Source organism: Rhinolophus ferrumequinum, chromosome 4 (genome assembly GCF_004115265.2).
Source record: "Rhinolophus ferrumequinum isolate MPI-CBG mRhiFer1 chromosome 4, mRhiFer1_v1.p, whole genome shotgun sequence".
NCBI lineage: Eukaryota > Metazoa > Chordata > Mammalia > Chiroptera > Rhinolophidae > Rhinolophus > Rhinolophus ferrumequinum.
The window spans coordinates 105,032,295-105,056,344 of record NC_046287.1 but is presented as its reverse complement, the minus strand read 5'-3'; the positions used below and the strand labels follow the sequence as shown (position 1 = coordinate 105,056,344).

At 44.7% G+C, this 24,050-nt stretch overlaps 1 protein-coding gene and 1 long non-coding RNA gene across 2 annotated transcripts in view; both read right to left on the bottom strand.

Annotated features, from left to right (window-relative positions):
* Nucleotides 1-6,351, bottom strand: part of FGF9 (fibroblast growth factor 9) — a 32,451-nt gene extending 26,100 nt beyond the window's left edge. The window contains exon 1 of the mRNA XM_033105094.1: nt 5,209-6,351. Within this exon, the coding sequence (XP_032960985.1) occupies nt 5,209-5,485 (277 nt within the window). The 5' untranslated portion in view covers nt 5,486-6,351. The remainder of the gene's footprint in view (nt 1-5,208) is intronic.
* On the bottom strand, nt 185-3,586 carry LOC117021759 (uncharacterized). The gene is made up of 3 exons (XR_004422910.1): nt 3,217-3,586; nt 1,395-1,594; nt 185-592 (listed from the first exon to the last, which is right to left on the bottom strand). It is a non-coding gene; the product is annotated as an uncharacterized LOC117021759 (long non-coding RNA).
* Nucleotides 6,352-24,050: the final 17,699 nt, after the last annotated feature.

Genomic DNA, 24,050 nt, shown 5'->3' with positions numbered 1-24,050 from the left:
AAAGGACGGCCCAGCTTTTCATGAGGTCACCTCAGTGATCTGAGGGCAAATGGGACACCCAAATGTCTGAGTTACAGCCACTCCTCCAGGTCAGAAAGACCTGGCAACAGGATCTACACACACACACACACACACACACACACACACACACACCCTGCCCAGACTGGAATCCTTACCATTCCTGGCGCCATCTTGTCCCCAGTGAACTCTGTAACCTCAACCAGGTCAACTCACTGGGTCTGAGCCAGAGCCAAGAACGTGCTTCCAACTGTACTCAGTAGAGTGCGGCCCACTCCCCATGATATGTTTATACAAGTGCAATACAGAGGGGTACCAGCTCAATAATAGCCTATGAGAAGGCTTCTTGTGTGGAAACATTTAAATATTTAATGACCAACAGGAAGGAAGGGGACAAAGGAAAGAGGAAGAGAAAGAAGTAAGAAAGGGAGGGGGAAGGGAATGGTGGGATTGTGCCTAAAGTTAAAACTGTGGCCGTCTCACGTGTACCATGGTGGCTTGTCTCTCCTCTTAGGCAAACACCCTAGGCATCCTCCGTTCAGACAGGCTCAGTAATGGGTACTGATGGAGTGACCTGGGAAGCACAGGGTTGGTGCCTAGAATCATTTGGCAATTCCCTTCCACAGCAGCCAACAGTTTCCACTGGGCCCCGGGGGCTCTGATGGGGTCCTGGGTCATCCATGGTCCACAAGTAGCCAGGTCAGTTCCTGAGACCACATCAGGAAAAGGACCACACCAGAACTTCACTAGGTATCAGTGGTCAGCCCCAGAGCTCTGTTTAAATGGACCAATGAACAGAAAGCTGCCCCAGCACCCATGAGGCCTCTGTACTGGGCCTTACCGCCACCACCAAAACAAGGCCACCCTGGGAAGAGGAGGGCTGGCTGACGCTGCTCCACTCTAGCCCAAAAGCCCCCAACAGCTAACAGCACTGCATTCTTCAGAGGACAAGAATGTAGGCAGGCTGGACAGAGGCTTTCCAAAACAGATGGAACCCCCTCCTACAGAGTCCCCTGCTCACCCAGAGAAGGCCTCACCAGGGCTGCCCAAGTATTCATCTCAGAGCCTCCACCCAGCAAGTCCAGTCTGCAGCAACTGGAGCAAATCTCAGTTACTTAAGAATGACTGAATGGGAGTTATAACCCCACCAATTTTGCAAGAATCAGGACCAGTCCTGCAAACAGCTCTTTAAATAGGCAGTCATTCCCTTAATGAGCCACTCGAGAGCCAGATACACAGAACAGTTTTCTGAAGCTCAAAACCCTGCAAATAAGATTGATTTAAACTTTTGTTTTAAATCATGTTCCTCCCCTCTAGTACAACTTCCACCTGACAACTGGCCCGTTTAAACCAGCAGGCCGAGTTTGAGCGTTCACCTGGGGTCTTTGCAGAGCCACCACTGGAGGCCAAGAGGCACAGCCCAAGAAGCAGGCCATTTTTCTGCCAAGGCCAGGGTCAACTGCCCAGGCTCCCCTGTGCAAGAGAAATAGCGGGTCAGGCCCAACGGCGATTTTCTTCTTGTACACCACCATTTCCTCAATTGATGTTCGTTTCACTTTTTTCTGTCTAGCAACTGCTTTAAAAAAGAAAAAAACATGTGAAAGGAAATATCTCTCTCCCCCAACCTGTACCCCAGAGACACAATCCCAAATTCCTTTTCTCCACACTATCGCTCCCAAGGGGAAAAACACTGGGCTCCTCAATGTCCCACCTAAGTTGTCACGGCCCCAGCTTCTGCTGGGTCGACGGTAAGATCCCCGCCCCCACGTTCCCTGCACAGCCGCTGTGTCACCTTCAGGCTCGCCCTCAGCCGCAGTCACCTGCGGCGGCGTGGGGGTGGGGTGGGGGTCACTTTTCCAGCACGTTTCCTCCTGCCGGTTTATTTTAGGTGGAAAATGCGCTTTCTGTGGTTATCAAGGTGTAAACTCAGCCCATCCCTACCCACAGCTACTTTTTCCCGGAGACTGGGAGGAGAAACTGAGGGTGAGGAAGGAGGCCCCAGCGGGGAGAATAGGGGGAGGGAGACCGAGGTGAGGCGGCCGCGGGGAGCCGGGCGCCAGGTGTGACGCGCTGCCGCAGCCCCCAGCCCCGCCCGCCTCCGGTCCGCCTGTCCTCCCGCCCGCGCGCGCGCCGGGTCCTAGCGCCGCCGACTCCTTCGGGAGGGGCTGCGCAGCGAGGGCAGGAGGCTCCCGGCGCGCGCAGAGCTGCAGAGGTTGCTAATATTGGGACCTGCCGCAGCGGTAGCAGCAGGAGACCGCGGCACTGCTGTCACCCCGGGGGCCGTTCTCACTGCAGCCCGAAGAAAGACTTAAATAACCCTCCTTCCCCACCCCCACTGCGCACAGCCACCCACTCAGGCACATCCAAGCCAGGGAGAGTGGCACCGCAGAGCTCCCGACGCGCCCTTCCCCCGCCGCGGGCTCCCGGCCCACCCTCGATCTCTGGGCTCCGCGCCCCCTACCCCTGACCCTGGCCGGGCCTCTGCTCCCCTCCCTCCAACCCACACTGCCCCTACCAACACGGCCAACAGTGCCAAGCGAGTCTAAGCAGTAGAGATGTCACTTCCTTGGCTACACTTTTCTCCAACCTCCAGGATTGGGGGGTGGGGAGTGACGAGGTCTCGTTTTTTTGTTGTTGTTTTATGGTCTTTATTAAGCCGCTGGAGCAGGAGTCCTTGTCGGCTGACCCCAGAACGCGCCTTTGGGTTCTCCCCACCCTCGCGGTCCCCACCTTCCCTTCCTTGCATCTTCGCTCTCCCCGTGGCAGTTACTGGATTTCTAATGACTCGACTGCGTGCAGCAAACGTCCTACCCTAAAGGTGACTGCATTAAAATAATAATAAAAAGCTTGGGGTGGAGGATCCCCACCGACACATCTCTCAATCGCTCCACGCCGGGCCCAGCAGTGCTGCCCCGGGGGTTCCGAGGGTCCGTCACCGACCGGGCTCGGCCAATTTACACAATGAGGCCGGCCCTGGCCCTGGCCCAGGCCAGCCTGGTGCAGCCCCGCCGCGCGCCCGGGGCTCCCCGCTCCGAAAGGGCGGCCCACCCCCGGCGGTGGAAAGCCGGCCGCGAACTGCGAGCTGGGCTCTGGGAAAGCGGTTAACAATAGCTCGCCGCCCCTCGCCGGCCTCCGCCCGCCTTTGTCAGCCGACCCCTTCCCTGCTGCTCGGCCTTGCCGGGCCGGAGCCCGACCCACCTCCCGGGCCCAGCGACTCTCCGAGCCCTGGCTGTGCGCTTCAGAAAAAGGGAGAAGGGTCCGGGATGGGACGGGGATTGGTCAGGGTCCGACCTCCAGCTTGTCCTCAGTCCCCGCCACCAACTCTCCCGCCGCGGCGCGCGCCTCCAGTGGTTCCCACACCGAAAACAACCGCGCAGGCAGGGCGGCGGCTGTCAGCCTCGCGGACCCACTCACACAAAGAGAAACGAAGGAGCTCAACTTGGGCCAAAAAACCTAATTCCCCAAACGCCGCCATCAGTGTGGCAGCCCCCGCTCGTAGCCCCGGGCCAAGAGTCGGGAATCCCGCAGTACCGCAGGGCGCACCAGCCTAGGAAAAGGAGAGGGACACGGAGCGCGTTAGGACCGCGCGGAGCCGGCCGGGCGGCCGCCGAGAGCGCCCCGAGCCGGGTCTGCGGAGCCGGCACCTGCCGGCCGGGAGCGTGAGGACCCGGCTCGGCCACCCAGCGCACAGAGGCCCCAGCCCACGCCGTTCGACCCCGCGGAAGCGGCCCCGACGCCAGGGCTGCGAGCGCGACCCGAACACTCTAGCGGTCCCACCCATTGCGCCCATCGCCCCCGTCCTGGTACGAACGCTAGGCATGGTGGCAGCCCCTACAGTGGCCCCAGCGCAGCACTTGTAGTGAAGTTTAGTCTTCGTTGTACCACTACCGGAGCTGTGTTCACTTGGGGCGGGGGCGGGTATGTTTCAACTGAATAATTGCAAAGCCAAGAGCTACCCCCACCCCTTTATTTTTAAAGCCAGAAATATTTGCACCAGTAGGTTCAGTTTGGGTTTGAGGCTCGGTGGGGACCAAAAGGAGAAAATGTTGGGCCACCCCATCTCAGGCCTGCCTCCTCCTCGCCTTCTGGCCTCATCCGCAGCCCCGCGAACCTAAACAGATAGTTTAGACTGTGGTCAACATCTGGCACGAAAGCATGAGGGAGAAAATCACCGCAGGACTTTGTTTTTTACGACCCAGTTTAAATGTTGTCAGGTGGGTCCACTCAGAAGTTAACTCCTTCCAACAATCTGGTTGCTCAAACTGCCGCTTTTCATTTTATTTTTTTTTTATTTTTTTGTGAAAGGAAAAAAAAAAAAAACCCGGGGATTCTGCTGGCTGACCTGGTGCTGCTGGACTCAGATGGCCTAGCGGGCACGTGTGTGCAGGCATGAAAGGGGACGGTCACTAACTAGCCCTCGGGTCTGCAGCCTCAATGCTGAGTCACAAGTACCCTCCTCGGAAAGTGAAATCCTCAGAATTGAATGCCCTTTAAAATTAGCTCGCACCTTTTGCACGCGCGCACACACTCACACCGGAGAGCCACCTAGGAACCCCACGCAGGCTGCACACTACGAAAATTATAGAGCATAAGTAACAACTTGAAGGCTGGAAGGACAAGCACCCCAAAAGAGCGTCCTGTCCCTTCCCAAGTCTAAAATGTGACTTTAGTCCTCATCCCCACGGAACCCTCCCCACGGGGTTCAGACCCTCACGGTGGGAATCAACTATACGCTTCATTTACAATTCAAGCAGAATACTTGTTAGAGGAAAGAGGAAGGGGCAAAAACTTGTTTTGGGCACAAGATGATAACCACTGCCTTCAGGAAAATGCATTTTTAAGTTCTCAGCAGTTAATCATTAAAGCTTTAAACTCGTGGAATCAGTCCATTCAAAAGAAACTTCCTAAACCTGATCTCCCCGGGTATCTAATGCAAAGAAACGAGGGACTTGTGTTATATTTATAAACCATGCCCTCCTTTAAAAAGGGGGGGGGGTCATGTAGACTTACGAGGATGCCAGTGGCAGATCTGCAATTCCGGAGGCCCTTTTTTTTAAGCTGGCGAAACAGAGACAGAGACACAGAGAGAAGGAGAGACACCTTCCGCACCCCCGCCCGGACACCCCTTCTTGGCTGTCATAATCCTGACATGTCACGGCACGGACACGAAAGGGTTAATGGTACACCTACCGAAGCGGCTGTGGTCTTTCCTGGTTCCCTGGATAGTACCATTGGGGAAGATTTCCAAGTGAAATCCAGTCCTGCAGTACAGCTGCCTCCGCCTGAGAATCCCCTTTAAATGATCCAAGTCCGTGACTGCCGGTCCCCGGGGAAGCCCCCCTGCTTCGGACTGACCCAGGTGGTCACTTAACAAGACCGGGCTGTCCACCGGCAACACCGGCACATTCCCAAACGGTACCGCATCCTGCACACCGAAATAGTTCCCAACTTCACCTAAGGGAGCCATCAGAAGGCTGGGCTGTTGGAGCACAGGAATAAACAATAATGATGGTGCCAACCCGGGAGATATTCGGAGAGGTATATCCAACTCCCTTCCCTTACTGCGGTTGCAGAAAAGAGGGAAAAAAGGTTCTTTTCTTCAATCCATGAAATGCATAAATAAAAGTAATCTGCTGTTTCACTGGCACAGGCTCAAGGTCAAACCACTAACAGTCTAAGAAACCCTCGCTTTATACTCACACACTGACATACTGATAAACATATCTAGTATGTATCTCTACTGACAGAACCCCAGCTCCTAGAAGGCAGGCATGTCTTCATCCCAGCCGGCCGTCATAAGGGAAAAAATCCGTAGTTTCTCCATTTGGTTTCCGGATCAAAATGACCATAGCAACTTCAATGCCTAGGCGTTATTACAGGATTTTTAAGATGCACGGGCTACGTCAGAATCCACGGGTCCTGACTCGGGGAAGGCATGCGCCGTTTTTACTCTAACCGACTCTGCAGACATCAGCAGGAATCCTTCCAGGGGGAGAAAAAAAAATCTTACGCTGGTGGCGGCGAAGAATCTCCCCTCCCGGTTCCCCCCTCCAAAGAAATCAATAACAATAATAAAACAAAAAGGAGGAGAAAACTTTAGGCGTCCAACGCTAGGATCCAGAGTTGTACAGCGGCTCGGCGGAGGTCCATTGGCTTAGCAAGGGCGGCAAGCGGCGAGCGAGGGAGCAGCGTCCGGGGCTCGCGTGCGCTCTGCGGCCGCGAACAGGTGTTGCCGCGCCGGCTCCAGCCTGGTGGCGGGCGGAGCGCTCGTCCTGCGCAGCCCCGCCGGCGCGCAGAGTGGCGCAGCAGCGGCATTGGGCCGGGTTTAAGGTAGCGCCGCGCCGCCCGCGCGGCCCGCGGTCCTAGCGCCCGCCCACTCGCCGCGCCTTGCTGCGGCAGGCCCGCAGACAGTCGGATGCGACCTCCGGGGACAGCCGGGGACCCGCATTACAAAGAGAGACGCCCCGACCCTGGCTGAAGGAACAAGTCCTGAGACCCCGCAGAACTGGAGCCTGGACCCTGAGATCTGGCTCCGTGCAGTGATGGAGGTTCATACTGGAATGGGGAACTAGTTTCGCTTGGACTCAACGTTGCATGAAAAATACAACTTAGTTGCGAGAGTTGCAGGGAAGGGGCATGATTAAATGACACTGAATGCACAAGGCAGTTTCTCCTTCATTCCTCTGCCAAACGCAAGCGCAAACTGTACTGCAGGTGAGACCCGGCGGACGCGACCCCAACCTATTCTCTGACGCGCGCGCGCGCGCGCGCGCGCACACACACACACACACACACACACACACACACACACAGAGGCAGGTGTGGCCTCCCGGTCGGTTTCCTCTGGGCTTTCTGCGGGGTATCTCTGGTCTGCGCTATTCAGGTCCTGCCCGTGAGGTCCCCTCTGCCGCGGCTCAAGCGGCAAAAGGGGAGTCGGAGACCCGCCTCGGTCCCGGAGTTGGACCCGCGCGCATCAGTGGAGAGTCAGGGCGGGGAGCGCTCCAGTGGCTTCCTCTGTCCCCAGACCACGCTACTCGGGACGAGCTCGGGCAAAGAGAGGCTACTCCAGTGTCTGCTCTACGTCTGAAGCCCCGGGAGGCCGGACACGTGGGGGGCCTCCCGCTCAGCCCTGCGGGTCCACGCGTGGAAGCCTGAGCTCCAGAGCCCGGCTCAGGTTTCTGTTCGCGGCCGGCGGCCTCCGTGTCTCGCCTGGGTCGGGACAAAGCATCCCGCCGACCCCGGCCGTGAGGGGCCCTGCGGGGCCCTGCGGGGCCAGGCTCGGCTACAGCCCCCCGCGGCGCGCCCTGCGCGGGGTCCCCGCGGTGGTTCCCCGCCACACGCGCGCGCGCACACACATACTGTCCCCGCAGTCGCCCGCGGGCCCCTCTCCCTTTTCCTCTTTGTTCACATTGTCCTACAAATGGCCCGACTCGGGTCAGGATGGTGAAAGTTGGCCAGACTTGCTCGCAGCCCCAGACTGCGGGACGCGCGGTAAGAAGCGAAGTCCGAGCCGAGACTGGACCCCTGCGGTGGGAAGGGGAATCGGAGCCTTTTTAGGAGAGAAGTCTGACCCACCTGAGCTGGCAGCCTCAGGCTGGCGGGGAAGCGCCGGGCTGCCCTATTCGGGGCAGAAGGTTGGGAAGATGAAAGGGAGCCATGAATTTGCAGAATGCTGGGGCGACCTGGGGCGACCTCACCCTGCCCCCGCGTGGACAGCGTGCTCGGGCCGGGAGAGGAGGAAAGACAGGGACGAGGTGACCCTCCCTTCTTCCCATTCCCACACCCATTTGGCACAATCCCGGGTCAATGGGTGTCCGGCGCTGACTCCGTGTGTCCTGCTCACGTGTTTCTGAAGCACCAGCGCCCTGCCCCGTATTTCCAGCAGTCACATCCATGGTGGGCTTGGACATTAACTGCTAGGTAGCAGATACCAGAAGCTGAGAAGGAAGTGTCACTTCTCATAAATCACTAGAGTAGCTCGCTTTCATCTGGGGGCAGCCAGAGGCGCCGGGTTAGGCAGAGAGTGTTCCTGGACCACTTGGGTACAGTGCGCGGGGTTGGTTAATTTTTTATAAAACCTGATGAAGAAAGAGAGACAGGTAGAGAGAGAGAAAAATGGAGAGGGGGAGACGAGCAGCACGTGGACATTTCCACTGAAGACAGCACTGGGACAGTTTCCACCAGCTGTCTCCCACCACATTCTTTCGGTCTGAATTTAGACTGTCAGCCAATGAGCAAAGACCATTTCCAGTTCTGAATCCAGAAGCCTCGTGACTGTCACTTTAAAAAGCAATGCAGCAATGGGAGTGAGGGCTAAGTAGCTGATGGAGCATTTTCCCACTTAGAAGCAGCCTCCTCTGGGCATCTCTTTCCCACTGCAGTTGGCTTGGTCCACCTTTGTCCGCATCCCTGGCTCAGCTGCAGAAAGACTTCTCCGCTTCCTCGCCCCTTTAAGTTGCCCATCAAGTTTCTCTCCCTACTTGTTTGGTCGTGTTTCCTCTTACAGTCATAGAAACAGGGTCCTCCTTTCACTGATCACATCCCATTTTTTCAGAACTTGCCCACTGGCTATGGGTGATTTTTCAAGATTCCCTCCCACCTCTATGGAGAGTAGCAGCTCCTGTGTCCCAGCCTGTATGTGTGTTTTACAATATTCTTCAATTAATATATAGATGCTAAGCGCCAAGGCCACAGGCCTGCCTTTCTGCAGACATGTGGTGTAATTGGCATAATAACGCCTGCCTTGGAAGACTGTTGTTAGGAATAAAAGAAAAAATGCACATAAAACAGGCAGCGCACAATAGACACTTAAGACATGGTAGCTATTGTTATACTATTCCTAATATAGTTCCCCAGGGACTTCTGCTCATGGGGGTCTTGGGCAAATACTATTCTTGATTTCAACCCCAAAGTTTTCTTGGGCTTGGGCTATCTCTTCCCAAAATATTTTAATACTCCTTGTTTTCCCTTCTTCCAGTTTGTCATCTGTCTTTTCTGCTGACAGTTTAGTAGTTAGGCCCAGATGGGAATAAATGACAAGGGAAGTAAAGAGAGATCTGAAGGAATGGGCACCAGCATAGGTTAGGGGGCAGCAGATCTGGGCCTCACTCCCCCACCTCCACCCACCCACTGTGATTTCAGGTCCCTCCCTCACTGGCCCAGTGAGCTGCTGCCAAGATGAGTTTATGATACATGTATGTAAAAATAGCCGGTAAGCTATCAAGTCCCTATGAATTTAAGGGGACCGCTTGAGAAAAGTGTTCTGTTCGCCTCCACCACTTTGTTCATTGACATGGGTCTTCTCCTCTGATTTCCTCCTTCCCCAAATGCAAATCATCGCAGAATCCTTTCATTCCTTTCCTACAACAACAAGGTGTAACGGGCCTCTCTCCTTCCATCTCCATTTTCCCATCCCCCCATCCCACTCTACAGCCCCCAGTCCGGCTTTGTTTGGGAACTGTGAGGGGTGTGGAGTGCAGGAGAGAGGACTGACCCCAGCCAGTGCACTAGATTTCAGGTTCGGTTGGAAGAGCACAGAATTGTTGTAGCCAGCAGTTATTCACCTCTTGCTGTGTTCCAGAAACTCTACTAAGTGCCTTTGTGCTTTATCTTTTTAATCCTGAAAACCACCTTATGAGGTAGGTACTATTATTATCCCATTTGTCATATGAGGAAACTGGCTTATAAAGATTAACATGCCTATTGCCACAGCGCTATCAATGATGGAGCCAAGTTCATAGACCTCAGAACCCCACTATGTAGCTGCCCTGTAATAATAGGCATATATCTTTATAAACAGCATGTTTCCATAAAATAAATACATAGACATAAATAGCTTGTATACCCGTATAAACAACCAGGAGACATAGTGAAGAAATAAAGATCCCAGTTTACAATAGGGGGGAAAAGAAAAGAAAAATAAGATTCCTAGGAATAAAATTAATAAAAAATGTGCAAGATCTAAATGAAGAAATATGTTTAAAGCTCTCTAGGGACACAAAAGAAAACCTGAACAAACAGAAAAGCACACAATGTTCTTAGATTTTGAAGAACCCAATTTCATAAACATGCAATCATCCTAAATTAATTTTAAAAACTCAACAGGATCACAATAAAAATACCAAAAAGGTTTTTTTATTAGAAACACTAATGTTAAAGTTAATGCAGAAAATTACATTTAAATTGACCAAAAAATGTTTGAAATTCACAAGAAAAATAAAGGGGTACCTAGCCATACTTTTAAATATTATTTTAAAGCTACACTGATTAAAACTGAGTAGTATTATCATATGAATTGTTCATATTAGCATATGAATAAATAGATAAATTAATAACCGAATAAAAATTATAGAAATAAGCACAAATACATATTGGAATTTAATACATGATAATCAATCAATGGGGAAAAAATGAACTATTGAGTAAATGGTTTTGAAACAACTGAATAGACAACTGGAGAAAAAAAAGTATCTATTCTTCACACTTGGCATGAGGACAAAACCTAAATGGAGCAAATATTTATAAAAACTAAACCATAACAAGTACTAAAAGAAACAATGGAAGAATTCCTTCATAATCTGAGTTGTGAAAGCCTTACTACAGGCAGATCTTGGAGATATTGCAGGTTAAGTTCCAGACCACAGCAATAAAGCAAGTATCACAATAAAGTGAGTCACACAAACTTTTTGGTTTCCCAGTCCACATAAAAGTTGTATTTACACTACATTATAGTCTATTAAGTGTGCAATAGCATTACATCTAAAAAAAAATGTATATTTCTTAATTTAAAAATACGTTATTGCTACAAAATTCTAACCATCATCTTATCCTTCAGTGATTCATCTTTTTGCTGATGGCAGGTCTTACCTTCAATTTGTAAAAAACGCAATATCTGAGAAGTGCAATAGAGCAAAACACAATAAAACGAGGTCTGCCTGTAATTGCATTACAGAATTCAAATACCTAAAAGAGAATAATGATAAATTCAACCACACACAAAACATTTGTTAGCTGCATGGGGGTGGGGGGACACAATTCAAAAGATAAACGACAAAATAGGAAAATGTGCATCTGATATCAAGATAAAGCACTAAATTCCCTAACACATAAAGAGCTCCTACAAATCAATAAGAAAATACAACTTCTGTTCCAGTTTGACATGTAAAGAATTGGAAGTCATCACTCCTGTCCACCAACAAGAAAAAGGTTGAATAAACTGAAAGTAACAACTCTTAGATCCATCAAAGAACTGAGGTCACAGGAAAAACTGCTGCCCTAAAAATGGGAGAGACAGACAAATAGATAAAGAGAACCGTAGCTTACCAGAGCAGAAGCCCACAGCTGGAACATTTGAAACTGTAATTGATGAATTGCTGAGAGTGGACAAGCCTGAGAGTTAAAAATTCAGAAAAGGCCCAGTCTTAGAAGGGATCCTATAATTTCCAAAGATTTACCTCCAGAAGCGTTACCAGATTCTCACTGAGAAAAATTCCCTCCTGCTTCCTTCAGGAGTAAGGGGAAAGTGACTATTTTGAAGCATGCCCAGAGCATTCTGTTCTCCTTAACAAAGACTGCCCTCAGTAGGAATTATTTCACCAGCACCTAACTAACCTGGAGGAGGAGAAATAGCCCACTCAGGCTTAGAACTTAGGGATAGAGAACACTTGCCATATCCTCACACCTTACCATCACGTCCATAGGGCTCCTGTATAATAACAATGATTAGAGCTAAAACAACTCCAAGACTCAGATGCTATTTAAGGAGTCTCTAGGGAAACCCAAAGACAACAGGGGAGACAAAAACAAGGACACCAAAGAAATTTTAGCTCCTGATACCACAGCTACTGCAAACAGTAAAAACAGCCTAACACCTAGCAAGATAAATTTTAAAACATTTACACTAAAGTCCTATATACTTTAGTAATTTTTGCCCCACACATCACATTCAGCTTTCAACAGAAAATAACAAGCCATGCCAAAAGGTTTTTAAAAAGTCCGCATAAAGAGACAAAAAGCAAGCATTAGAACCAGACTCCAATATGGTAGAAATTTTGGAATTATCACACGAGGAGTTTGAAATAACCATGATTGATATACCAAGAGCTCTAATGGAAAAAGTGGACAACATACGAGAACAAATGGACAATGTAGCAGAGAGATGAAGACTAAAGAAAATGCTAGAAACCAAAAACACTGTAACAGAAATGAAGAATGATGAGCCTTTGATGGGCTCATCACTGAACTGGACACAGCCAAGGAAAGAAGCAGTGAGCTTGGACATATGTCAATAGAAACTTTTCATACTGAAATGCAAAAGTTAAAAAAAATAAAGAAATGGAACAGAATATCCAAGAACTGTGAGATAATAATAAAAGGTGTAACATACACATAATGGGAATACTAGAAGGAGAAAAAAGAGGGGAAAAACAGAAGAAATATTTGAAGTGATAACCATTGAGAATTTTCCAAAATTGATGACAGACTCTAAGTCACAGATCTAGGAAGTTCAGAGAACACTAAGGATGGTAAACGCCAAAAAGTCTACACTGTATATCATATTCAACATATATTCCACATATACAATGTAGACAATTAAAGACAAAGAGAAAATCGTGGAAAAGGCCAGAGAGGAAAACAAAAATCTTACCTATAGAAGAACAAGGATAAGAATTACATCAAAATTCTTCAGAAACCATGCAAGCAAGAAGAGTGGCATAAAATATTTAAAGTGTTGAAAAAAATAAATACCAACAATAGAATAAAATAGTTTACAGGAAAGGAAATACAAATGGTTCTTAAACATATGCTCAACTCCATTCATAATAAAAGACATGCAAAATAAAACTGCTGGCATGCCATTGTTCACCTATAAATTTGACAAATATTTAAAAAACATATGAAACACTATGTTCGAGTTTGAGGAATTCAGACACTCTCATACATCACAGTGGAGATGAAATTGACACAACGTTTATGAAGGGCACTTTGGTAATATTTGCTAAAATTACAAATACACAGATCTTTGAGCAATCTCTCTTTGGAAACTTAAATATTTATGCACAAATATGTGCAGAAGATTCCTCACTGTAGCACTCTTTGTGGTAGCAAAAGATTGGAAACAGACTATGTGTCCATCAGGAATGACTGGTTACAGAATTATAATAAATCCATAAGAAAAAATCTTTAGAAGCTTATTCAAAGGAAAAAATAAGGAAGTTTTTGAATACTGCTATGGACCAATCGCCAAAGAATATTTTTAAGGAAAAAATATAATTCAGAACAGTGTTTACGTTATGCCATCATTTGTGTCCTTGTATATTTATACATATAAGAAAATCTCTGGAAATATATACAAGAAACAAATACAATAGCTTTGGCTGCCTTTAGGAAAAGAAATTGTGTAGCTGGGGGATGAGGAGTAGGAAGGAGCATTTTCCTGATATACACTTTCTTACCTTTTTGAACCACATAAATGTAGCATTTACTTACAAAAACATAAACATGGTTTAATTTTTTAAAGTAAGAACATATTCCTCATTGAAGGAAATGGCAGTACAGAGCGTGATGCAAAGATGTTGAGAGCAACCGCAGAAAATGTTGTAATTAGGGACCACCTTCCTCCACACAAGTCCTGGTGCACAAATTGACACATCTCTGAAAAGGTGATAAAGTCAAACTCATCAGGTGTCCAGGGAAGCTCTGCAAGATGCTGCCTCTTTGCGTCTCTTTCCCTATAGTTGTTGCCTTTCCTTAGCCACGCCCAGTTTTTGTCCTGTCCACTTTACCTTCCTGCCTCTCCCTGTTTCTCCTATCACAAAGTGTGGCTAACAGCCCTGGGACTTCTTTCACTTACAATCATCCCACTGTTCCATCACATAGCTGGTTCTAAATGCCCTACTCCCACTCCACATTCATCCTCATGGCCAGCAGAGTTACCCAACTTCCTAATGTCACCTCCCCTCCTTGGTTGCCTCTTTATATCCATTCCTCTTCACTTGACTTTGGGTCACTCCAGCATAAGCCATTTTAACTTTCCTTGCCTATTTCCCTACTTTTAGAATATACGTGGGGCATAAATAACAACAACAATATTTACCAAACACTCATTATAGAGAAAGAACTTCACATACATTATTTCATTTAAACTTCATTACACTACGAATTAGACATTATCTCTGTTTGTTAAGGTTGAGGAACTGAGACTTAGAGAGGTTAAGACAATTGACCAAAGATACACATCTAGGAAATGATGAAGTAGGATTCTAACACAGACTTTCTGTGGGGACAGAATCCCAGAGAGAAGTTTCCAGGCTCTCAGCCTCACGTGGAAAGGTACTGGCTAGAGTAGTAGATGGCCATCAGCTGTGACTGGTTGGCCATCAGCTGTAACCAGTTAGCAATTGGCCACTGATATAACTGCCGTGGCTAAGCTAGCAAACACGGATTGTAGTTAGCATGGCGGATGGCAGTTAGCAAGTGGGGCTGGTTGGCAGAGAAGCGGACGGATCATGTGGCTCCTGCTTCCTGTGTCTCCAACCCAGCCGCCAGCGAAAATATAGTGGTATGACTTCCCTATCTATGGCTGCGTTGGTGTTCCTTTTTGGCCTCACCATGTCCTGCGTTCTTGTGCGGGGAGCAGGACCAGAGACTCCACATGACACCTTCCAACACCAAATCCTGGGTTCTCTGCTACTTGAATACACTGTGGAATTTAACAGTAAGTTAAAATATGGTTGTTGTTTTTTCTGTTCAATAGCTAGCTTAGAAATTCTTCCATTCAACCTATGAGGGGACAAAGCTGCCATTGCCCTTTGTTCTACTGGCCTCTTCCATATTTGCTTCTTCCTTTATAGTTGATGGAATGCTCCCAAGATTCTCCAAGGATGATTACAAACAAATAACATATTACTTCTTGTTGGCACTGTCCATTAATGTCTAACAACATAAAGCCAGGGGTGAGTTTTCAACCTACTCTACCGCCTTTTCAGCTGAATTTGACAGTGAATCCCTCTTGTGACTTCTATGGCTTCTTGTGGCTTCTATGACTGCAGACTTTCTTGGTTTAACCTCCTACTTCACAAATCATGTTCTCTGTTTCCTTTGCTGCATCTTCCTCTCAGCATCCAACATTTGGAGTGTCCAAAGGCTCTATCCTCAGATCTCTCTCTACTTTATGCTCATTCCTAGAGGATTTCATCTACCCCCAGAGCATAAAATGCAGTCCATTAGCTGAGACTTCCCAGGTTACAACTCTAGCCCTTCCCTCTCCCCTAAACAATAATGATTTCCAGGAGTTCGTGTTATTCCAAGTGTAATGAACAACTGTGGTGATTGAGGATGAGTCCCTTAAAAGAATCCACAGACTATACAGTGCAGTGACTTCACTTTTTAAACATAAATTCTAAGCAGGGTTTTCAAATACCATGGAAATACTCTGTCTAGAATTGTATTAATTCTCATTAGAATACTTTCCCAATTCTTTGTCTTACTCGTTATCCTGTCATAAGATTGTGTTTCCCCTGCGATTTGTCCACTTCTACTTGTCCCTAACTTAAGCTTGTTTTGTGATCAGTCTACCACTGAGTTATCTGTTTACTTGTATATTCTCCTTGTTTACAAACTCTGCTCTTTATTATCATTAACAGGAATGCTAAGTTTAATGGGACATCTATCTGCTTCATTCCTTCTAGACCTATCCTTTTCGTGATTCAATGGATAATTACCAAGCTACCATTTTAAAAATAATTTCCTAAAATCATAAGACATAGGAAGTAGAAAAACTATAAAAGCATAAATTAAGAAAAATAATATTAGAGGTATGACTTAAATTTCTAGAAGTCATGTATCAAATGTGGTGAAGGATGAGTGAAAAAGAGAAGGGTAAAGAGAAATTTATTCAAAAAGAAGGTAAGGGCACCTGTTCACCCTTTCCTTTATTTCCTCGTACATTTCCCTGTTTTCATCTGGACACATTGTCCCTCTGCCTAAAAATCTCTCTGTGGTTTTTCTTTTAGTGAAGCCTCCTAGCCACAAATTCCTTGTTTTTGTTTGCCAGAAAAATACATACATTTCACCTTCATCTTTTAAGATATTTTCACTGGGTATAGAATTCCTGGTTGACAGTCATTTCATTCTACCACTCTAAAGTTGCCATTTTGTTTTACTGTCTTACAGTTTCTGTAATTTCAGTTGAGAATTCAATTGTAAATCAATATTGTTGCTGCTTTGCAGGTAAATGTGTCTTTTATCTCGAGATGCTTTTAAGAATTTTTATATTTGACTTTTCGGCACCTGCAATATGTTGTCCCTAGATATAATTATTTTTTGTGTTGATTCTGGTAGGTGTTAACCAAGATTCTTAAATCTATAATTGTTGTCCTTCAGTTTTGGAAAATTCTTGGTCATGTTTTTCAATATTAGTTCTTTCCCATTCCGTCTTTTCTCTTTGTTGGGACTACAGTTATGTATATGTTAGACATTTTTGTTTTGGTTTCTATTAGTGTTTCTGTTTATACTTTAGTTTGGATATTTTCTAATAATCTCTCTTCCAATTCACTCATCCTAATTTCTACCATGTCCATTCTGCTGTTAAACCACTTCACTGAGCTCTCAATTTCAGATAATGTTTCTTTTTTCAGTTCTAGAATGTCCATTTGATTTTTTTAAATAGATTCCCATTCTCTGGTAAACTTTTCCATATTTCCATATCTCTCTCTCTCTCTCTCTCTCTCTCTATACACACACACACACACACACACACACACACACACACTCTATATACACACACATGCATGCACACACATGGTGTCAAAATAATGTACACGCATTTTAAGAAAGGAAAAAACTGTATTAAAATTGTAATACAATGAATGATGCTAGCATTCATTTGATTAATGCCATCTTTTGAGTGAACCTCATACTACATATTGCAGCCGTAATTCAATTTAACTTTGAAAAGTAATATGAGGTATGACAATAAAGTTTGTGAACTCATCCTACAAAAAGTGCTACATACCTCAATGCCGAATATCACTGTGGTCACCTGCAAAGTACTCGCCTTGGGAAGCTATATACCCACACAAGTGCCTAATCCACCCTTCAAAGTCATTTTGGAACTCTTTTTCTGGAATGGCCATCAGAGCTGTCATTGTATTATCCTTGATGTCCTGAATATCATCAAAATGTCTTCCTTTCAGCATTTCTTTTCTCTTCGGGTAAAGAAAGAAGTCATTGGGGACCAGATCAGGTTGAGTAGGGAGGGTGTTCCCATACAGTCATTTGTTTACTAGCTAAAAACTCCCTCACAGACAGTGCTGTGTGAGCTGGTGCATTGTCGTGAAGCAAGAGCCGTGAATTGTTGACAACAAGTTCAGGTCGTTTTTGTCTAACTTTTTAACACCGCCTTTTCAGCATTTCCAAATAGTAAACTATTTGTCCAGTTGGTACAAATTCATAATGAACAATCCCTCTGATATCAAAAAGGTTAGCAACATCGTTGCAACAAGTTCACAAACTTCATTGTCCCTAGATAACATCTCTTAAAATGTGTACCTTTTTTTGGTACCCCTGGTATATATACTCATACATATTCTTCAACATCATTTTAAAGTTCTTATCTAATAACGCCAAGACTTTTATCATGTGGTCTGCTTCTGCTGTTTTTTGTCTCTTTATCATCCTTCGTATTTTCTTGCTTCTTTGAATGTCTAGATATAGATTGTATGTCAAAGTTGTATGTAAAAAACACGCCCCCCTCTCCATCGTACTGTAATCAGATCATGTACATTTTAATTGAACGATCATGTTTGGGATTGTTTAGTGTGGTGTTGTTTACTTCAATGTGTTCAACACATAGTTAAGAGCACAAAAAAATCTTTTTTTTTTTTTAGTTATACCCTAATATGGAGAGACTGCTGCTGCTGTATTTTGAATCAGTTCTCATGTGAGATCCAACAACGCCTAGTCTTAATCTTTGAACGTTTTCTTAACAATGGCTGGGTTTTCCTTCCTTCCTTCTTTATGTGCTTATTTGTTTTACTTTCCAGACTTCCAGCTGGGTTGGATGATCATAGCACTTTTTCTCTGTTTCAAGTGTGTATCTGATTATGTGGATTTCAAATGGGATAGTTAGCAATGACTGGCCCAAAGCCTACAAACTATGGTTTTTCCCTCAGTAAAAATTGCTGGAATATGAACTAAATTGGAAAACATAAGTTGAAGGAAAACATCAATAGTCATGCCCCTACCAGAAAAGAGGCATGCCTCACTCTGCTGAGTTTTAGAAAAGTTTGCTGTGTGATACAGTATGGAGCCAGCTAGTGAGTCTTTGCACATATTCTTTCCCACAGAACAAGATGAAAAGGAATGCTCTCCCACAATTCATAAATCCCTTTATCTGCCAAAGAAAAGGAAATATAAAATAAGCAAACAAGAGAGTATAGCAAAGTAGAAAGAGCATATTCCTCAGGAGCTCTGCCTTCATATTAGATAAGCTCATTAGTAGTTCCAAGACCAGTTTCCTCAAAAGTACAATAAGAATGATAATAATACCGGCCACATACTTGTTTTGAGGATAAAAGGAGATAGTCCAGGTAAAATACCTGGTACCTAAAAAGGGCTCAATAAAAGTACATCTTATTCATGAGCATAAAAAACTTTTACCTAACAATAAAGCTATTTTCAATAGGAAAAAGAATAAAGAGAAAATGATATTTATGAAGACTAAGTAATAACAAAGAATGTTTAATGTTTAAATAGAGTGTGAAATGTTTAAATGGAGTGTGATTACCACTATACAAAAACTACATTTGCATGGGGTGGGGATTCAGGAGAGAAGCTTGAGGAAACTCACCAAAATGCTGCCACCAACTGTTATGGTCATAAACTTCTCCTTGCCTTCTGTTTTCCCAATTTTCAGTAATCTGCTTATTGTTACTTATATAATGAAAAAATATACTTTTCTTTTTGAATTTGGATGCTAAATGTGCCTTTTTGTAAAAATTACCTACTTCCTAGCAGAGACATTCAAAATAATTGTTTTATATACTTAAGAGCTGTTTTGCATGATTACTAATGATTTCATTCAATTCATCATTTGTTGAGAGCTATGTGCCCGACTCCAGAAGTAAACAAAATTAATGAGATAGGGTACTGTCCTTATGATGTCCCTTGATCAGAATGATGGTGGTGGTCCTGCTGTAAATCAGTTTGTTCATTAAGGCTTATGGGGAAACAGAAAGAGGGCAGGGGAGGGGGAAAGAGAGATGTACTGCAAGGAATTGTGGGGGCTGGCGGGGCCAATTCAAAATCTATAGGGCATGCCCAAGGACTAGAAACTCTGAGACAGGAGTTAATGCAGCTAGGGCAGGCGAAATGTCTTCTTCCTCAGGGGACCTCAGTTCTGCTCCTAAGGCCATTAAGATTATTGGATCAGGCCCACCAGCATGTCTAAAATAATCTCATTTACTTAGCCTTCTGATTGTAGGTGCTACCCACATCTACAAAATACCTCAGAGCAACACCTCCATGGCTGTTTGATTGCATAACTGGTCTGTAGCCTGGCCAAGTGGACACACCAAACTGACCCTCATGGTCACTCATTTCCCTCTGCTTCCTATTTTACTTAAAACCACCAGGATCTCAGCTCATTTCAGACCCCACCAAAAACAAAGTGCTCAGGAAATACTGTCTTTGCTCAACCCCTGTCTCCCTTCCCAAGGCCAGCAAGACACAATGCTCAGTGGATTGGAACTTTACACCCAGCTGAACCATCATCACCTCAGACACAGGGTCATTATTACTGAGGTTCACAGGCTCTCACTAGAGAATGCCTTAACAAATTAGGACAGTACTCTTATTCTGGGGTGGGGGGGGCTGTTGCTTCAATCCTGGTTGAAACCAAGAGAGGCATTAAAAAAGTCAACGAAAAGCAAAATCTACTTCCTATTAACCACAATGTCAAATGTCAGGGAGGAAAGGTGCAGACAGGCTGCGAGTCCCACGTTAGGTCTTCAAACGATTTGTGGTAGTTGCCCTTTCTTAAGGCTATTGTTATTAGGCAGTCTATTATTTATTTAAATTTATTTTAGACTATGGTCCCATACTCATTGACATAACTGGCCTTACTCGTGCCACATGCATCTATTCCCCAGTGGCTCTCAACCAGGGCGGCTTTGCCCCCCAGGGGACGTTAGGCAATGTCTGGAGATACTCTTTGGTTGCCACAATTGGCCAGGGGGTGCTATTGGCACCCGCCCTTTAAAATTGTGTCAGGATTTTTAGTGATTTGGGAAGGGTAAGATGAAGAAAATATGTCCATTTTTTAATTAGCTGGAAATTCTAACGTTCTAAGTAAGAGGGAGTTATTGCTATTGATTACAGTTAAACTACTAAAACTTTGAATATAATCACACATATAACATGCTACAGCACAGTGGTTGGTTTATCATGAAACATTATTTATATTAATATTAAAAAATAATATAGTTCATGTGATTTATTCAATTTTCACTTATTCTTTAACTGAACTTACATTAAATATCATTTACTCCTTTCAAATTCTATTTCATCTCAAAAGTGGAGTAAGAGGAAGTTTTCTAGATTGTAACTGTAGCATCCTCATGCCCAATGAGTATAATTTACAAGTACCACAATATATATTTTTCTGCTAACAATCCAATATATTTGATATTGAGGAAAAAAAAGAAAGACTGAAAATACACTAAAAATTATATATTTTTTTTATTGCCCCTTGTATTTACCAGGGTTCTGCAGAGACACAAAATCAAGATGATATATACATGTGTGTTTATATATAGATATATACACATATAAAGATAGAAAGAAATAGATATTTATTACATATAATTATATGTATATATATATATCATATATAATTACACACATATACGTTTATAATACATATAATTATAGATAGATAGATTTATTATAAGGAGATTGTTCATATGATTATGAAGGTTGGCAACTCCAAAATCTGCAGTGTCAATGCCACAGTTCAAATCCAAAGGCTGGAAGGTGCTGTAGAAACAGGAAGAGCCGATGTCCCAGTTGGAAGGCCATCAGGCAGAGAATTCTGTCTTACTCAGGGTAGAGTCAGCCCTTTGTTCTATTCAGGCCTTCAGCTGATTGGATGGGGCCCACCTTCATTAGGGAGGGCACTCTGCTTTCCTCAGTCTACAGACAGAAATGTTATCCTCAGCCAAAAAGTACCCTCACAGAAACACCCAGAATAATGTTTGGCCAAATATCTGGCACATTAATTGACACATAACATTAACCATAACACCCACTGAAAAAAACAAACACACACCAGGAAAAGAGAAGAAAAATTCAAAATAATTTAAATTTCAATACTAGGGCATCAGTTAAAAAGACTAATTCAGCTACATACAAATATATGTAAACCCTTATTTTTTCAGTGTGGCAGAAGTTGTTTAGTGTCACAGACAATGTTCTTAGACACCCTTGACCAGGCTTTGCCATTATATACATGACTTCTTAGAGTACCTTGAGACAGAAGTCATCCTGTTTAGTGCACTCAGAGACCCACTTAACAGAGCTGGAGTCGTGTAATGGAGGGAACACTGTGGTCATCTCATGCAAATTCCTTCAAGAGTGATAAAGAAAAATAAGGTTGTATTTTAGATTTATCTTAAATTATTGATGGAGCCTTGGTTTCAGACACTAAAATAATAAGCATTTAAATGTCAGACTGGGGTTTGATGCTGATCACCAAAATGAATGGGAAAAGTACAAACCTGTTTTGGTAAAATAGTGTTTCACTATTCCTACTTTTGGCTGAAGTGAAGATTACATAGGGTATTGTTATCAAAGGAAAGCCCAGAAGTAGGCCTCAGTCTTGCCTTTGCTCAGGACCACATGGGGAATGACCTAAATAGAATTCCTTGGGACCCATCTCAGACTTAATGCTAGGATTTCCTTCCCTTCTGCTGAGTATGCTGATCTAGACCTTTACTCAAACTTCTGACGTGCTTTTAAAGCTTACAATAAAAAAAAAAAAAAAATTACTTAGACATGCCCAAAGCAAAAGGCACAAATTTGATTAAAAAAAAAAAAAAAAAAAAAAAAACCAGGCCTACAATTTCAGAAACAGTATTTCACAACTACTTCTTTCCACCACCAAAATAAAGCTTTGTATCAGAGAAAGTCTTACTAACATCACTTCTGAAGTTAATCACAAAACGAAAAATGATTAGAATATTGATTTTAACTTAATAGCTGGGACCAGCATTTCAGAATTCAGGTTATAAATTTATAATACACCACGTGTTAACAATCTTTAAGATTTCAATGCCCACCCCCGCCGTGAGAGTTTAAAGCTCTGAGATCATAACAGAAATGTTCTTGTGTACCGTTTAGCGTGTGTGAACTGCAACGAGGCCTACAGGAACATTGGTTCTTCTCTCTGGAATGTGACATTTCATCATCAATCTGCTACTTGTGGACTGAAAAGTGAAGACAGGAACATTTACAAACTCTGTCAAATCCATAATGAGAAGAATGCCTATAAAATACATTAAGATCTTGGATAAAAGGTACCACGTAGACACAAACTGAAGTTACAGCATTATTGTACCTACAATAATCAACAGAATCAGAAATTTTTTGTTAGTTTGGCAAAACCGTTACAGAACTCGATAACCTTTGTTGGGAAGGTTGATGAATTCAATCTTAACCGGAATGCAATCACATAGCAAAGACCTTTCTTCCCACAGTGAACAGCTGCCGGTAATTGGCTGCTTAGTGAGCCAGGTCTATGCACCAGGGGCCTGAACTTTACCTGGAAATCACTGGGGATCCTTGTTTAAAATGCACATCCCTGAGATCCAGCCACAGAGATTCCAATTCAGTATGTCTGAATTGGATGTCTGAATTGGGTGTCTGGGGTGGGACCAAAACACCCACATTTTTAACACGAACCCTAAGTGACTCTGGGTAGTGATCAGGGGACCTCCCCTGGATGGACACCGCATGCCATGTATGTAGCTTTGGCATGGTTCACCTGTAGTGGTTGTTCTGATGGTTCTTATTCCCTTGTCTAGTTTTCGCCAGTGGTTTTCAACCTTGAATGACCACTGGGAGCAGCCGGGAGCAGGCTCCACCCTCTGGATTCTGAGTAAGCTGGTCCAGGTGGTGGTCCAGATGGAGCCTACCTGGTGCATTTTTCTTAAAACTCCCAGGTAGTGGTCCAGTTTGAGGGTCGCCGGTGGTCTTCAAACCAATGGTAATGGTCTCATCATGTGTGAGCACCTGAGAAATCTGCTCATTCGGTCCCCATGGCCAGGATCCTACATCAGAGGACAGCGAGGTCATGGAGATACGGACTTTCACGGTAAGTAGAAAGAAGCCTCCTCATCCTGGATGCAAGTCCACAGAGGAGCTTTGGGGACACTACCCCATACCCTCACAAAAATATAAACCCAACCAAATGAGATAGGGCTTTCAGTCACAGAAAATGGAAATTTTTTTACTAGTAAAGTATGGTCTCTCTCACTTTCGAGAACTGTTCTGTTTTAGCTCCCAGGGATAATTCAATAAATCAATAGTAATAAGTAATAACTATTTAGTGTGTATATTTGGGTGTTTATTCTCGGCTCCTAAAGCAGAGCAGTTCTCATAATGGAATCAGGCTCTTTTCAATGTAATACGAGATCGGACAATTAAGTTCACAAACCCATGCTACCGTGTTTCCCCGAAAATAAGACCTAGCCAAACAATCAGCTCTAATGCGTCTTTTGGAGCAAAAATTAATATAAGACCCAGTCTTATTTTACTATATATAATATAATACCGGGCTTATTTACTATAAGGCCGGGTATAATATAATATAATACCAGTTCTTATATTAATTTTTGCTCCAAAAGATGCATTAGAGCTGATTGTCCAGCTAGGTCTTATTTTTGGGGACACAGGGTACATACCTCATTGCTGAATATTACTATGGTCACCTTCGAAGTACTCCCCTTGGGAAGCTATGCACCAAAACCAGCCTA